The 17890-nt window shown below is 42.0% G+C and overlaps 1 protein-coding gene across 1 annotated transcript in view; it reads left to right on the top strand.

Moving 5' to 3' along the window:
• LOC138198215 (meiosis inhibitor protein 1) overlaps window positions 1-17890 on the top strand; it is a 59290-nt gene that overhangs the window by 38198 nt on the left and 3202 nt on the right. Inside the window, 8 exon segments of the mRNA XM_069149496.1 lie at window positions 3784-3900; window positions 5506-5616; window positions 7659-7852; window positions 8179-8263; window positions 9608-9792; window positions 11970-12051; window positions 13511-13617; window positions 14735-14866. Coding sequence (XP_069005597.1) covers window positions 3784-3900; window positions 5506-5616; window positions 7659-7852; window positions 8179-8263; window positions 9608-9792; window positions 11970-12051; window positions 13511-13617; window positions 14735-14866 — 1013 coding nt within the window.

Raw genomic sequence — 17890 nt, 5'->3', positions numbered from 1 at the left:
TTTGGTCGTCGCTATCTTGCTAGTTTGGAGCCAGAAGTGAAATTTGGTCGAGCTGGGAGGAGCGAGCGGTGGATCTGACTAGATCTGATTAGAAACCCGACAACCCACCGATAGCAGAAACCTGACTGGACCACAGGCCTGTCAATCAAACAGACACGCCCCCAAAAACACTGCTTTTTTTAAGATTATTTTCTAGTTAAAGATGGGATTATTTTCTGATGGACCACCAGAAAACGAATTAAAAGAAGACAGACGACTTTAGCTAACAACACCATAAGAACTTGTGGAAAAAATGTTTTGACTTTGTATTTCATGAGAGAAGATAAATGCGAGTCTATGGAGCCGGAGGCTTTCTGGAGCCAACCCCTAGTGGCCCACGGTGGTATCGCTGTTTACAGCACTTCCAAATAGTCCTAATTTTTCCTACCCAGAAGCTATGTCCACTTTTACATCCAGTCGAGATGCTTGTATCTCATTAAAGCGCAGATAATTACAGCTGGTACATTGAGCTACCCCCCCCCCCCCGAGTTTACTTTTCTATGAAGCAGCAGACCCTTTTTTTTTTTTTTACTGTCTCAGTCATGCATATTCAAACTATAAATTTTTATTAAATAAATACAAATAAAAGGTTTTGATGAAACTGTCTCTGCCCTGCTACACACACACACAGACACACACACACACACACACTCCTACACACTCAGGATTACACACCATTACACTGTAATAGATCAAATGTCTTTTTTCTCCCCACACAGCAAACACTGAAATATTTATTTAATTAAATATCAGCTTTAAAACAGTCAGCAGCAGCAGTCACACCTGAGCCATTTGGTTTCAGATGCAAATATCTTCATGTTGACTAAAAAATACTTTTGTTTAAGATCTAGTTTCAATCAAACTTTCTTTATACAGCGCTGAATCATAATGAATCACATCTCAGTTAGAAAATCTGTTCACTGATATTTTAGTTTTAAATATCAAATTAAAAAAAATGTTGCAACAATCATAACTATTCACTTCTTGCAGAACAAACATGGGGAAAGGTGATGTTGGATTGATTTCATTCTTGAGCTATTTAACAGCTTCGGGGTCGATAAGTAATCACGCTGGGCACTTCCTAAAATACTACCATATAACAGTTGATTATGGTTAGTTTATTTGCCATAAATGTGGCGTGTCGTAAGTATTTTTTATTCTGACTGCTCTGTCCAGCAAACTTAGTTTGAATTAAAACATCATCACAAAGTTCTCTCCTGGAAACTTGTTTAAATTGGATGGAAAACATTTCCCTGAACACTGTCGCCTCTGATTAATGTTGGGAGGGAAGAAGCATTAATCCTCAGTTAAAAGGAATCCTCCCAACATCCTTTGACAGTACAGACGAGGGGATGTGAGAAGCTTGTTTGTCTAGAGGGCTCCACCATATTGATTTAGTTTCTACAGACAGTTGTATCAGTTTGCCTGAGGTTTGCTTTCATACATATAGAAAGGTTTTATTCTTGTGCACTTTATAGTTGAGAAGGAAAATTCTATCATTCATTTGACAACAGTTTAGATATAGTTTAGTAAAACAAGAATAGATGACAATCACAACACAATGCAAGTTATCTGGAAGCAAATTCATGTAGAATTGGTGGTAATTATCATTAATGCTAATCCTCTGGACCTTTCCAGCAGGCTGCAGAATCTTTTATACAACCATGGATCTTGTAAGGGTAAAAAGATGAGGATGAGAAGCCGTTACAAAAATAAATTGGCAGATGCAGATGTTTTTTTTATATGATTTACAAAGTCACGGTTGATCAGTATCGGCTTGATGCTCATGAGATCGTCCAAGTTCAGCTCTATTCATGCTTATCGGCTGCTCTGATGTGCTTTTGGTGGAAGTGTCTGCCAGATGGTATTATTATGTCTGTATACTTGACCAGGTTAATGAGCACAGCTGAAGGGCACAACACCAGCGTGCCAGTTGGGGATTCAGAAACTGCTGCTGTGGTTAGCCTCTGCCTGCTTTCTGCTCATCCCAGCCCCTGAGGGGATTACACACCGTTATCCATGCACGTGTTCCAGCTCAGCCCACCGTAATTTGTATTAATATATACTTTATATTAGTTTCGTTGCGGCGGCATCCCAGGGGGAGATATTTTAATGTTATGCACTACAGCGGTAAAAGGAGTATGTAGATGACTATTCTGCCTGATCTTCCTCCAGTCTCTTTCTCGTTAGAGAGCTCCTGCCCCTCGTCTGCTTTCACCTCGCATCCCTCCTCACGCTTCCTCTCCCCTTCCTCCCCTCCTCTCTCTTCAAGCATTAACACTCTCTGCAACGAGACCTGCAATACTGGTACTTAAAGTGTGTCTGGTCATTTCCTCTTCTTGCCTCTTTTTGATGAGTATTGTGTGCTCTAGTTTTACTCTACAAGGCACCTGGATTCGTGAGATCATGAGATCACACAACCTTGTCAGGCTTCAGGTCAGGCAACCAGCAATGGTTCGGACCAATCAGCATCATCTGAGAAACTGCTGGCAGCTAAAGGCGGGGTTTTAGGTGTGAGGGCAACAGGAAGCAAGGCATGGCAATCAACAATGATCTGATTGGTTCAAATTGGCTCATAGTAGACAGATGGTTCATCCAATCACCTGCCAAGTTTTTTTTTTTTTTTTTTTTTTAAATGCAACCTTTTACAAACAGTTTCCAAAGACAACATCTTAATTTGTTCTGCATAGACAACCATCTCCAGGTCAGCTGTAGCTATCCCATGTAGGCCAACCAGAACTTCATAAAGTCTACAAGTCAATGCAGGATTCCCTCTCATGTTTAAGATTCTATATCAGTCAGCAGTGTCTGTTTGTCCTCTATTGTGGCTTTGAGGACAATGGACTCTGGGAACATCAGGTTTCAGACTTGCTACAGATTAGCATGAGTGCTAAGCAGTTTCCTTACATACATCACCCCCTCGTCTTTCTTTCTCTCCAGCACTTTTTTGACCACTTTTTGTAATCCCAAAGGCTTTATGTTTTTGGGGTGTCCGTTCTCTTGAACACAATATCTCAACAACACCTTGAGGGAATGACTTTAAAAATGGCACAAACGGTCGCCTGGATTCAAGGATGAACTGCTTAAATTTTGGGGGTTAAAGGTCAAGGCCACTGTAACCTCACATCTGTCCCATCTCAGGAATGCCATGACGCGGTGTCTTCGAATTTGGCACAAAGGGTCGCTTGGTCCCAAAGATGAACTAATACAATTCTGGTGGCCAAAGCTCAAGGTCGCTGTGACCTCACGCCCATGCCCTATTGTGAATGTGATATGTCAGGAACACAGTTGGACTCAAGGATTAGCTGATTCGATTCTGGAAGGTCAAAGGTCACTGTGACCTCCCAAAACACCTTTGTGGCCATAACTTACGCAATAATACGCTGTTATCCAAAAGGTCACCGGTCAATTTGATTAACCATTCATCATAACTCAGGATCAGATTCGCATTTGAACAAATACTCAATACGTGACACCGGTATGCAGATCTTCTTTGCTGTCGGGTTCAAAATGTGTGTAAAACATCCATGTTTTAGAATTTGTAGCTTCTAAGCAGCAACATGTTTATTTGAGGTCTTGTCTGCTGTGGATGAATGTGAACACATAAGGTTTCTGTCAAAGTCATCGCTACATATAAAACAGGAGTCTGGACAGACGTGGAAGTAAACTGTAACTTCACTGGTGGTCTAAAACATAGCATTCATGTGTTCACAGTTGTGTTTGTTTCTTTCTGTCTTTGTGGAGCAGTGAACTCAGTCCCTCTGGTGCTGAAGCTGCTTTGTGTGATGCAGTCCAGCGACCCGCCTTCGTCCTCCTCCTACAGTAACATGGAAGGAGTGCACTTCAAGCTGCTCTACCATGGTGAGGCCGAAAGGTGCTGCTGACAGGTCATACTGAGCACAACTCTCTTCTCTGCATTTTTCTATCTCCTCTGCACAGTCAAACAGACCCCCAACACTGGAGGCATATTAAATATAATGTTTGCTACATCGCGGGTACAAAAAATAAACCTTTTTGCGTGTCACGTGCAGACATCCAGAAATGCTCAGCCACACGACTCAATTAATTCTGTCACTCATGCAAACAAACCTGTTCCGTACTCACACAAAAACTGCCTGCACTAAGACATACGGTATCTCTTTATTCAACACCTGCTCTCTTGTGCTGCTGACGTCTGTCTTCTGCTTTCACCTGTATTTCTTCCTCATCTTTAATTTAATATCATCATCATAAACATAGGTACGCTTCATGCTGATCTACAGATGAAAATGCTGTTCAGAGGTTTACTAGACATGTCTGGCAAATTAGAAGTCTGAGCCTGTTATGATTAGAATCCAATTTGCTTTGCTCTTCGCCTTGATGTCAGCAACCCTCATCCCTGCATGACTCACCATCTATTTTTTTTTTGTCTTTTTTCCTGCATTAGAAGAACTTCATCCTGTCTTGTTAGTTGTAGTTTGCAGCCAATTATCTGTGACGTTTTCACAGATCAATTGAATGCAGTCTTTTTACGGACCGGCGGGAGCCACGACATAACAAGCCATAAATGGCGAAGCTCATCTTGTTACACTTTATCTGTCACTTCACATCATGTCTGAAATGTCTCTCTTGAATGAAATCCTTGTGAAATGTGTTAAAATATTAGAGAAGTGAGCCTTTGTTAGAACCAATCTTCCTTTTGGGGACATAAGCCCCGTCTCTACTGATAGTACCTGCTCGGCTCAACTCTACTTGCTTTTTTTGGGGGGTTTTCAATTATCCGTGGATGGTTCTGGTACCCGCTGCTATTTTAGTATCGCCTCTTTCAGGGTTCCAAGTGAGCTGAGCCGAAACTAAAATCTGAGGTGAAAACAGTGCGACGGACTCTCTCTCTCTGAAGGTGCAGACTCGTGAAAGTTAGCGTCCTGTCCCTCCGTCACTGCAGCAGTTTGTTGCCGATATATCAGTGTTTCCCACCCATGGAGTGATTAATAAAGCTGATCTTTCGTCGTGGATGCGGGCTCAGAGCACAGCTCACCCCCGAGGTGATGTGCTCCCACGACTGAAGTCCAAAGGAGAGACGTGAAGCCCACACTGAACTTTATTAGCAGTTTTTGTCCGTCGAATATTCTATTGTAGAAGTGAAAGTGATTTTGAAAATGACATCATGGCAGTTTCATGTGACATCACCATAGTAACTCTATAGCTCTCTTAAGGGGGTTCTGTCTGCAGTGGAAAATGAAATCAAGAAAACTACCTGATAGCAAAAGTGAGTAGAGTCGAGGTGGTTTCATCAGCGGAGATGCAGCTATATTATAATGTTTAGGGTGAGGAACATACAAGTTATGATTATGGTAAGCTTACGTCACCAAGAAATAAATGTGAGGCAATGTGATGTCTTCTGAAGTGATGGAAGCAGTGTGTGTGTGTGTGTGTGTGTGTGTGTGTGTGTGTGTGTGTGTGTGTGTGTGTGTGTGTGTGTGTCAGTGAGTAATATAGCAGGGAGGTTGAAGCCTACCAACACAGAGAGTCTGCTGCCTGCCCTCCGCTACCTCTACTGCTGCCTGAGTCTGTCCCCCGCTCACTGCACTGACAGAGGTTAGACACACTCTCTATCTGTCTGTCTATCTTTAAATGTGTGTTTTATCCTCTCCCTCTCTCAACATTACACCGTTCACACACTCTGCCTCTTCACCCTCTGTGTTTCTCTCTCTCCTCTCTATGACTTTGTATTTTACTGACTTCTCTTCTGTTTGACAGAACTGACAGGCCGACCTTGATCAGTGTAGCAACGAGGCACAGTGGAAATAATAACCATGCAAGCTGACGCCTGCTGTAAAACTTTACATAATAGTCCACAGGTTTCAGATCAGTCCTGGACATTGTCTCTGATACTTGTCAAACTTGAGAGCTTCTGACACACGTGTGCAGAAGCATGACGTGCACTCAGGATCGTGTTGTCACCTTGTTAAGCCTGTAACACATGCAAGCACAAACATACACTCACCCACTCAAATGTCACATTATTCTTTGACCAAATACGTCGGTGTCAACAATTCTTGTGGAGAGCGTCGTGACAGTATGAGATGCTATCAGAAATCTTCGAGACTGATCCTGTTGTGCACGAACACAGTGCAGCACACAGCAGAAAGAAGAAATAAATTAAGTCACTATTTCACGTTACATTGCTTGTGTGTTGTTGTAACCACTGGTATGTGCGCATTTGCAATTTCATAATGGACTTGATCACAAAGCACACGTAAGATTTTGTGTCAAACTCGTGGTATCGGCAACAGAAACCCTTGAAATGCTTCAGGAATCTAAAGCAATGAAGCAAATGAGCCTGGCGAAGGTAATTTGAGCGGCATTCACATTTCAAGATGAGCAGAACGTCACTAAGTTCAGAGATGTGACATAAAACAAATGACACACACACTCTCAGAAGTGTGGACACAATCAGTTCATTCTTCTTTATGTACATGATAGAAAAATAAGAAAAAAGGAAGTCTATCTGATCAGACTTCACTAAAGCTTTTATAAGAAATCTTTGTCTAAATCCTGAATCCACCAAATCAATGAGCCAAAACATACAAGAAATGTCTCTACTATGGAACCTGATAATAATAAATTATTGAATAAATAATTTATGGTAAACTGTTGTCAACAGGAGGACTCAAGACACGTTAAACTGCCACTTACTCCAGACATTTATTTGATTTATTTTATTACAAGCTGAATAATTTCCCTGCACAAGCATCTAAAGGAGAGAAAAAAAACCTCAACAGAGGTCAGCAATGAGCTGGTTTTGGTTAATAAGGTGAAGCTACTGACCAGAGAGCAGTGATACCATTGGGAAGACAAGCTAATTAAGCCCATAGTATTATTTTACTGCTCCTGCTGCAGCCCTCCTCCATCCGCCCTCTGCTTCCTCATCACGGGTGGTGAGTTTACGAATACCAGTTACTTCAGCCTCAGGCCAGACAGTGTTTCAGCTGATGGTGCACTGCACAGGAATAGTGACACGATCCTTTTGTCACAGCAAGAAGTAGGATATGTTAACTTTTAATATCAAGTAGTTATAGCCTTGCTATTACTCACAATTGACCTGGTTGGCTGCTCCAGTCTTGACTTGATTTGTTTTTGTATTTTGATATTTGTTGATGATACAGCAACCTAATTATCATATTTGATATTTTGCCAAATCAAAAGTAGGTACAAATCGTAGGAGAATTCGTCTCTTGACATCCGTTTGCCATTCGTTTTCTGACTGTTTTAAATGTTATCTGCTTAAAACAACACATAGAAATGTATGGTACAAAAATGTGATGACTCTCTAGACTCCATTGCATCCCTGTGATGATGAGGTTGTGTGACACTTTTCTGTATTCAGCCATCAGATTTCCTGCTGGCTGCCATGTTGCCTTTTTGTCATTGTCAATTGAACGCTCTTAACTTAACTACGTTACCAAATCTTAACTTTCCCAGCTGCCTGAACGCACCTTTAAAAAAGGCTGGCAGGTACCAAAGAAAAGCAAAAGTCTGCCTGCAACACGTGATCCTGCGGACCAACTGCTGCTCAAAGACACATACAAGCACAGATCCCATTAAAGTGTGATGACCTCGTGTCTTCTCCTTCCCAGCGGTCTCCATGCTGCTCTCTAACACTGGGCTGATGGAGCAGCTTCAGACAGTCATCTCCTCCTGCTCCTCTTCCTCCTCCTCCTCCTCGGCTCCATCCCTCACTCCATCAGCCTGTCCTCCTTTGGCCCTGCTGTGGTGCTGCCATCTACTCTTGTCCTCCCTCATTACCTTGCAGCGCGTTCACTCGGCTCAGGTACACTCCACAGCTCAGCTAAGTTCATGTCACGACTTCAGGATAGAACTTCAAGCAGTCAAGGGCAAGACGCAGAACAGGCAATAATATAAAGATTCAGATGTCAGTGCAGAATACAAAACACCAGTTGGATTAGAGTGAATCATGTATCGCAGTGAGGCTGGGCTATAACATGATGCACTTTCTTCTTTTTCCTCTGCTCACACTGCAGGGAAAATACATCCTTACTCGCAAAGATTTTTGTTCTCATTTTGTTATGCTTCTGATCCCCCTCCTCCCCTCCCCTTCCTTATTTTTCCTCTCATTATTGTTCTCTAATATTTAAGGTCCATAAGAGCATCAGTTGGAGACTGGACACAGCTGTGCAGCGACTCCTTGTTCAGAAAAGAAGCACAGACAACCTCTTGCTGGGTAACAAACACAGAATTTTATTGTCAGATTATTTGGAAAGACTTCCCTTTGCAGACAGCAGGTACCAAAACAATTAATTAGCAATGCAACACTCTTTAAAACCAAAGAGTACAAAAGTAACTTTGCAGGGTCTTCTGGATTTGTACGTGTTTTCTCTTTGCCCCATTTTGTTTTGGTCCTCCCAGTTTTCCCTCTTTCTCCTCAGCTTCATCCTTTCTGTAATTTTGCACAAGTGGATTTTACACTGTCCAAAGCAATTACAGACACATTCGAGGTTGTGTACATCCAAGATACCTCAATACATGCCAGCAGAGTTTGGTGAAGATCTGAATAGTGTCAGGGATGTCTGATTATTGCAGCAGCTGTCCGTTCGCTGTCAACCTGAACGCACTAATGGGGCTTTGGTTTATATGTCAACCTGTGCAGGAAAAGTGACTGTTTGTCAATGTTTTATCCTCAGCAGAGGTAACCAATCCCCGGGCACGCGTTTCACACACTTTCATTATATTAAGTGGCCCACATCCCACTGCAGCACTCGGAGACAGATCATCTCTGCTGCTCCTGTGTCTCTGTCTGTCAGCTGGATAAGTGGCCTGTCAGGGTTGCTGTGATGTATTGGCTCCCTCCCTCTGGTTGCTTCCCTTCACTCATTCATGTCTCTCAGTTTTTATCTCCCTTCCCATTCTGCCCTTATTTTTTTTTTCCATCCTTCCTGTTACTCTGTCTCTTTGCTCTGTCTCTCCTCCCTTATTTCTGTTGCCACTAATTGAGCCCCCACCTCTCTCACTCCGTCCTCCCTCAGCGAGCTCTAATCTCAGTGTACATGGCATAAGTGCTATTCAGATGGCTGGCAGCTCTGTTTGGATCCCACTGTGGTTTAGCAAGCCTTTTGGCCCTGTCTCTCTCCATCACCGCTTAGGTCCCACAGTCTTCCTGAACTTGCGTCAACCCTGTCTCTCACCGCCTCACCCTCTCTCTATACTCTGCACAGACATCTTTAGCTCCTTGTCCTGCCTTTCCAGCTCATATCAATTCCAAAATTGCTCTCAATTCCTTTCTACTCTGCTGCTCCACTGCTCTTCTATTCCCTCTGCTACCTGATTTTACCATCTTGTTCTTTTTCAAACTTTCACTTCCCACTCTGTATGCTCACATACTCTCTCCCTTCTGTTCTGTTGTGGACTTTTTTCTCCTGTGGCCTTTCCCTGCGCATTTGTTTCCCTTCGCCTCTTTCTCTTGCTCTCAGTGTCTTTCTCAATCAATCTTTCTCCTTATTCTCTTTTGCATTTCCAAGTGTTTTCACGGCTGCCTTTCTTGTCGCTGTCTCTCATTTTCTCTCCCCAGTCAGCCATCTGAGGTTGCTGCAGGCTCTGCTTGATGTTGACCTGATGTCAGCAGTGGTGTGTCTGAGGACTGGTCCTGGCTTGGTCGGGCCCGGACCCCTGCGGGTCGAAGATGGCGCTTTGTACCCGCTTGGCTTCAGAGGCGCCCAGTGCCTCTCAACCGCTCTCAGTGGACTTCTTTTGCAGGTTGTGGTACTTCGAGATATTCATATGCATTACTGTGATATTTGTGTTTGTGTGTTGTGGGGACAAATATCTGTTTAAACTGTCACATTGTGGGAACCCATCTGGAGTAAAAGATAAGTCCCCACAATGTAAGTCATTAACTTTGAAGCTGAATAGTTTGAGGCGAGGGTATAGTAAGGTCTAAGTCAGGTTTGGGCTAAGGGGCAGGTTTAAGGTTAGTCTCCAGAAATGAATGTAAGCCAATGTAATGTCCTCTGAAGTGGTGGAAACATGATCGCTGTGCGTGTGTGTGTGTGTGTGTGTGTGTGTGTGTGTGTGTGTGTGTGTGTGTGTGTGTGTGTGTGTGTGTGCGTGTGTGTGCGTGCGTGTGTGTGTGTGCGTATGGGTGTGCGTGTGCGTGTGTGTTTATCCGTGCGTGTTTGTCCGTGCGTGCGTGCGTGAAGCAAACTGAGGAAATATAGAGAACGACCATTGCAGCGATGCATCTCCCCCGGTTCTTGTTTATGGAGGCCATGAATTAACAGAGACCAACCTGCACTATATTCCTGTGTTGTAATGAAAGGTAAAGTGCTATAGTAGCCAGTGTGTTGTCTTCCAGCAAGTGATGGTTAGAACGTTCGCTGGTCAAAGACATTTAACGATCAAGCAGTGTCTTTAATGGTGGCTTTGTGAAGAAAGGAAGGAAGAAGGATGCAAGCTCAAACATTAATGCACTCCTTTTATTCTTAGTTTTGTAAATCTGCACATATGCAACAAATGCAACAGATGCAATATATGCAGATGTGTTCATTCCAGGAACTTAAAACAAAAAGAGAATAATGGCATTATTCATGTTTTTTTTATCTTCCAATACAAAAACAGAGGGCTTAAATTCTGTTATAATCCCCTCTCTTCTTTTCCTTTCCTTCTCTCTATCCTTTATTCTGCCACAATTGTAACACAAAGCACATTTTTACAATCTTTATAGCATGACATTGAACCTGCCTTTCACAAACAAGGTCGTGTAGAAAATGAGATTAGTGTAATGAAATGCCACACATATCCAGAGCAGTTGTTATTACACATCACCAGTGTGCTGGCTCTGGTTGCATCTCGCAAAAGCAACATACTGGATGCATTTTACATTAAAATAGGTGACGCACTACTTCTGGTGGGCGGAAGCCAGTACAGAGGAACATTGTCCAAAATATGACTAATCCAGCGCCCAAAAAATTAAGGAGTAAAAATCAGCAGATAAACCAGAGAGACCATCTTATCTATAGACTTCCACTGTGTAATTCCTGGATAAAATATATGAAACTGTGGGATAATGGCGTAATGTTCCTGTATTTCTTTATTTTATTCCCGGCCTATGCTGCAGCACGCCAGGCTCTGGTTCCACACCAGTGGCGCTTCCTCTCTCCGTAGTGCTGAACTGAGTTTTAGTTCTATGGTTCAGTGCTCTGTAGTCTGCTGTTGAGCAGCTGATATGAGGAGCAGTTCCCCGCTCCCCTCCTCTCTCCTCTGTTTCGATGCTCTGGTTCAGCGACAGGACGAAACACAGCAGCTCCAGAGATCTCCCTTCACTTTCCGTCCCTCACTTTTGCTGTGCTCTCATTTCCACCTCTCCTTTCATCTTCGCATCCTCATCTGCCCTCCTGTCATTTGTCCTTTCTCTTAACCCTACCCACTTTACTTCCCTTGCTCTTTCATCCCCTCCTACTCATCCTCTGGACTCCTTTCTTCATCTGTCTCTTCCTCTCTGCCTGTGGAATAGGGTGTAACTGTCCACTGTTGTCGATATATCCGCTTGACCTACTTCAGTATTTTTGGATACTCCATAGTGTTCACTGTCAGCCCCGCCACTGTGGGAGAAACATGCATTATTAAAACCCCACTTAGTCACTCTCTCCGGTGTCGCCTTGTTCTCCCTTTTGTTTCTGACTGCATCTCGGTCCATTGGCGAGCATGTGTCTGTATATATATGTGTGTGTTTCCATTCTCTGTCTATCTGTTACTGTGTTTGTGCCAAATTCTGCTACTTGAGAGCACAAAGGCGCACGTCACATTCATCTGGTTTCCACGACTTGCAAAGATGTGACATTTTCAGGCTGGAATATAATTGTTCTTTCTCTCTCATTTTTTTGTATACTCAATTCTCTCTCATGTTTTATCCCTCTGTGTCTCTTTCTCCTCAGAAGCATGAGTTGCTGTTGAGAGCCTCAGTCAACTGTCTAAGCTCCCTGCTGGGCTTCCTCCAGAGGAAGAGTCCCACTACAGGTACCGAACAGAGAGACAAAGAAAGAGAATGTGATAATCTGTATGCATGTGTCCACAAAGACAAAGACAGATAATGTACAATTATTTATATTGGAGATAAAAATGAAAGACAGGGTGTGTGATCTGTTTAGGTATTGTATCAGTTTGAGATACACAGTTGTTGAAAGTAACTCAGGACTCTTAAGTACTGTACTGTGTTAATGTTTTGAGATATTTGAACTTAAGTATTTCAGTTTTTTGCTACCTGACTCTCCTACATCTCACAGAGAGATCTTGTGTTTCTTCTCCACTTTTATATAAAAAGCTGTAGTTAATAGTTGCTTTTGATGATTTCAATAATTCTTCTGATATCTGTTTATTAATAAACTACTGAATTCTTAGTTGATCGACATATTTATGGATGAGCTATCCAGCAGTGTAAGGTAGTTCAAACCCCAACTTCATAAGCAGCACTATAAAAGCCGTAAATTCAAAATGTATCAAGATATAAAGATTCACAGTTTGTTTCAGGGTCATATTTTCATTTTTCAATGTGCAGTAAGTTTTCATACTCTAGAGCATCTGATAAAAGTCATAAATATATGAGTATTAAGGGTCCCATATTGTATAAGTTTTATTTCCATTTCTTTTTTGATTATAAAGCAGCTCTAGTTGCTATATAAATATTTTAAGTGTCAAAACGCAGAAATGAACATCACCCCATATTCTGCAACTGTGCTGTTTAGACTAATGCAAGGTTGTGATGTCACAAACTCATGCTCACGTCATGTGTCCGCCCTCTTCACAGACCAAGGTCCAACCTTTTATTGGGAAGAAAACATAGAGCGATCATTGTGTCGCGGCACTAGCAATCTACGAGAACAAAGACAACCTGTGGTTGGCCTGAGTCTGCGTCACTTAGAAAATAGTCAGCCAATCAGAGGAGAGGGTCATTGATATCATAGTCCCTTAAAGATACAGACACAAAACAGACGGTTTTTGGTTGAAAAAAGTTTGAGAAATGTGAAGCTATATTGAGAGGTTTTTCGGTTACCAAAAGCGACAAAGATATTTTGTTACGGGGATTAAGACTGCAAATAAATAAATATAATATGGGACCTTTTAAATGGTAACATACAGTACATGTCTTATAAGTAAATCTTAATTTTTTTTTCCAATAATTTGAATTAAGACCATTTCAAAAATTATCTTTAAAAATGAATTACTTTTACTAAATTAATGGAGTATTTCCTCTACCTACATTAACGTCATTATTTCTTACTCTGTCATGTTTTTATCTGTTTTTATCTGTGACACGCATGCTGTATGTCTTGGTGGTTTGGCTTTTTGTAGATTTTTAGATAAAGTAATTGCACCAGGAGGAATAGAGTAAAAGTAAACTGACTTGATCTAAGTGAGGCATCCTGACTTGTCATTTTTCTCCCTTTGGGTTTGTTGTGCATTTATGTGTGTGTATCAGCTAAGTATGTGGTGTGTCAACCATGGAGTCGATTCCTGCTCGGCTGCCTGCTGAGCTCCGGAGAGAGCTGCCTTCTGCACCCTGCCATTCTCAAACTCATCACTCTTGTGAGCTGTTTTATATACACACACACCCACACACACATGCATGCAAACACACACACACACACACACACACACACACACACACACACACACACACACACACACACACACACACACACCACTCAAATCAAGAATAATTTCTTGGGCATGTTTCTGAGCAGTAATAAATATTTGATATTAAAAGTATTAAAAGTTAATGAAGGGAGTAAAAACATGAGTAATGACAGTGAATACAGTGAAGTGTTATTCAGACTGACACAGTACAACAAATCTACATTAAAGACAAATTATTAATATATTTCTGTTGTGAAACAGAGGGTCTTAACACTTTTCAGTTATTATTCAATGAATGCAAGGAACTAGTAGGACAAGTTGGAACTAATGGTTCTGACATGACCAAAATAATTTTGGGTTTGATGAGAGTGTTTGTGTCATTCCCATTTTACAATTACAATTATGCAGTACTGTACAAAACTTTTGGGCATCTCACGCGTTTACATTGTTACACACCACACAATACCATCAGGGAGGCATCGATCGGTCCCCAATTCATTCTGCAGCATGGTGCAATGACCCCAGACTTACAGAGTTGTAAAGAACTGTGACAAGCAGATCAAGGAGTCCTGCAGCCCCACAGAGCTCTAATCTGAACGTTATCGAGTCCGTCTGGGGTTTAGTGAAGAGATAGAAGCAACTGAAACAAACTAAATCCATAAAGATCAGTAGAAGGCTCTCTAAAATGTTCAGAACAACCAACCTGTACAGTACATAGAAAAATGAGGTGCTGTGTTAAAGGCAAAAGGTGCTCACACCAAATACATAGAAGTTAATTCATAAATAAAAACTATTTATGACATAGTGTCATTATTCACAATATAAAATCTGTCTCTGTGTCTCTCAATGTGTCTCTCTTTATGTCTCCTTCCCTCTTCTTACTCTGTGTGTGTGTGTGTGTGTGTGTGTGTGTGTGTGTGTGTGTGTGTGTGTGTGTGTGTGTGTGTGTGTGTGTGTGTGTGTGTGTGTGTGTGTGTGTGTGTGTGTGTGTGTGTGTGTGTGTGTAAATGACTGCATTGGTACAGGACTGTGTATTTGTGTGTTTAAATGTTTGTGTCCTCTGCAGCTGCTGCAGGACAGCGGTACAGCAGTGCTGGAGGAGCCTGACCTGCTCCAGGTGATGGAGGTAGTGGAGAGGAGGGGTGTGACGGAGCTCAGCCAGGAAGCAGCACAGGCCCTGAGGCTGCTCCTGATGCAGGTGACCCTGTGTGCACCCAGGTGTGCACGCACATGCACGCTCACTCACACATTTACTATTACAACTAATGTAGGCGACACTTTAAGAACATTGTGTGGATTCTTACGACAGGCCATCTGTTACCTGTGAATATCTGTATTCTTTGAATGAATCAATTAGAAAAAGAATCAAGTTCATACACAGTCCAGTCTCCGTTAGGTTCATGCAGTGGTTATATTACTTTGAAATTCATATTTATTTGTTGTGAAGAACAGTATGTGCAGAAAATACAGAGCCAGCAGGAAGACCAGGTTTATTTAAGTAAATAAAATACCAGCATATTGCACAGCAGCTGTGCAGCAGCAAAATGCCCAATTACAACAGTATTCTTTGTACGAACTAGAAAAATTTTAATAATTGCTTCAGTTTATTTCAGCTAATTTATGACCACAATTTTCAAAAAGATCTGTACTCACTGATCAATGGTTTGCATTAGAATTGCATGGCTGCCTAATTATAACTCCCAGTAGCTGGCAAGACTCAAGAACAAGTAACAAACAAGCCTTCCTGAATAATTCACATCATTGAAATATTCATTAAAAATAGTGACGCTGATCTGGTCTCAGCACTATCTCAAAGTCCACTCTTTTTGTTGCTAACAAGGATGCCTTTTTAAACTGAGCCCGTGGTTTACTCACCACATGGAGAGAAGGGCATCTGAGGTAATGACAAAACACACAATTAATAACTGTGTAACTGCAGTCAGAGCTGCCAAATCAACCTGTTTGAATTACTTCTATTTTATCGAAGCCAATCACGTCCTGTGTGAATTAAGTCCCCGCCTGTTTATCTCAGATCATTAAATCTGATCACCGTATAGATTTAAATCAGAATAATATCTGTTCATCTCTCAGTGGACTTTTGATTGCTGCTGGCAATTTGTTTGAAGATGTCTGCGCACAGTCTCCTGCAAATAGAAATGATGTGCGTCCAGACTCTGTACTCCACTCTGCCTTTTGCTGCTCATGTTAGATGTTCATTAAACGCTACCAGCCATAGATGTTAAAAAGCTGCCAGTATAATGGCATCTACTGGTAGGAAAATGATTAATTAAAACCGGTTTTGTAATTCTGCACTTTATTTCCATTAGTTGTGCATATCCATTGAAGATTATCTTTGAGCTTACTGAGCTTTGAGCTTACAACAAATGATCAACACAGTAACTCTGGGCCTGGCGTTCTCCTCTCCAACCCTGAGCAGAGCAGACCGGAGGCTCAGTTGAACAACACTGTGTGATCAGAGAAACACCAACATGTGGTAGTGACACTTGGGGCAGTGTTTCCACTGCCAGAAAAAATTGTGTTTTCAGTAGTTACATCCATAAGTTCATTTGAGTTTATTGTAGAGTTTTCCAAAACTTATAATTGATTTTACAAACATTGCAAGTGGAAAAGTAGAGATGTTGGTGAGCGACATAAAATATGTAAACCGATATTTGTTTTCCAGAAATCATGAAGATGAATGAGCAAAATAACCAGGCAGCAACCCACCCACTGGTTTGTGATCTGCTGTTTTGAAGCCTTGAGTCTGGTTATTTGGCCGTCGCCATCTTGGTTTCTTTTCCAGATTTGACCATATTTGGACTAATAGATCTGGTAGATCTGACTGAGAACCTGAGGGCACTATGCCCCGCCCACCTTTACTGGCTACCTGACAGCACCCCAGGCATGTCAATCAAACCAGGCATACCCCTAAACATAGCCCTCTTTGATGCCTAAAATCTAATTAAAGATGGAATTATTTCCAGATGAACCACCACATCATGGGTCAGAAGAAGTAAAGTTAGCTAATGAGACCATAATAACTTGTGGGAAAAATGTATTGATTTTGTATTTAGTGAGAGAAGTTGATGCTTTTTGAATGGGAGTCTAATGGAGACACAGGTTTTTTGGAGCGAGCCCCTAGTGGCCCCCAGTGGTATTGCACTTTAGGGCACTTTTGCATTGGCTTTACTTTTCATACCTGGAGATTACATCTCTATATGAAAACAAATGTGATCAACTGTTTTGCTGTGCTCAGTTGTGATCACGGCACAAGCTTCTTGTATGGTTAAAACATACTGATTACATGATATGATGTGAATTGACTTCAGACTCCTGGATTCTCTGTGGAGAAAATTTCAACACAAGGTGAACATAATGAACCGTGTCCATGTCACCACCCGAGGTAGCTGTGCAGCCCCATCTGGGTTTGCTTCAAGACTTTACAGAACACAGAAGGAGAAGCAGCCACGTAAGATTGCACAGCTCCAAATTGGCATATTTAGGACCACAAATGCATTTAGTATTCTGATAGGAGCTCCGAGTCAGAGGAGTGACAGAATGATGGCACACTCTGCAGCTCGCAGCACAGTGCGTGCCAGAGAATCATGAACTGTGTCGATGCATGGATGTGTTTCCTTGCCTGTGTGTGTGTGTGTGTGTGTGTGTGTGTGTGTGTGTGTGTGTGTGTGTGTGTGTGTGTGTGTGTGTGTGTGTGTGTGTGCGCATGTACATATCTGCACATGCATGTGTGTGTTTCTGAAGCAGTTACAGCGATGCAGGGTTCAGTGTGACACAAATCTCTTAACACTCAACAGAGTGTGATTTTTGTCCTCTCTCATCTGCACTGCTCCCATCTGTCACACACACACACACTCACAAACATTCATCATAGTTTTCAGAGGTTCTGTTGATCTGTCTTTGGACTGAAGTGTGCACGTTGAGGAGTGATCTGGTATCATATCAATCTTTTGCTTCTTGTTTCCTGTGACTGTCTACCACACATACAGTGAGCACACAATGCCTCATTTGTATTTGCAATCTGCATTTTCAGATTTAGCCCATGTCTGTTCCCAGTCTCAATCTGACCTCCTTACATGTCTTCAAGTCTCTGACTGATCCAGTGGTCAGTGTTAAGGTTCAGCATTGCACTTGCTGGCCTTTTCTATTTCAGATTCCTTTGCTTTTTCCATCTATTTCTTTCCGCTTTTCAAATTGTTCACAC

This window comes from Embiotoca jacksoni, unplaced genomic scaffold (assembly GCF_022577435.1).
Source record: "Embiotoca jacksoni isolate LCO1_2020_lvr unplaced genomic scaffold, fEmbJac1.0.p SCAF_15, whole genome shotgun sequence".
NCBI lineage: Eukaryota > Metazoa > Chordata > Actinopteri > Embiotocidae > Embiotoca > Embiotoca jacksoni.
This window is presented reverse-complemented; position numbering and strand designations above follow the sequence as displayed.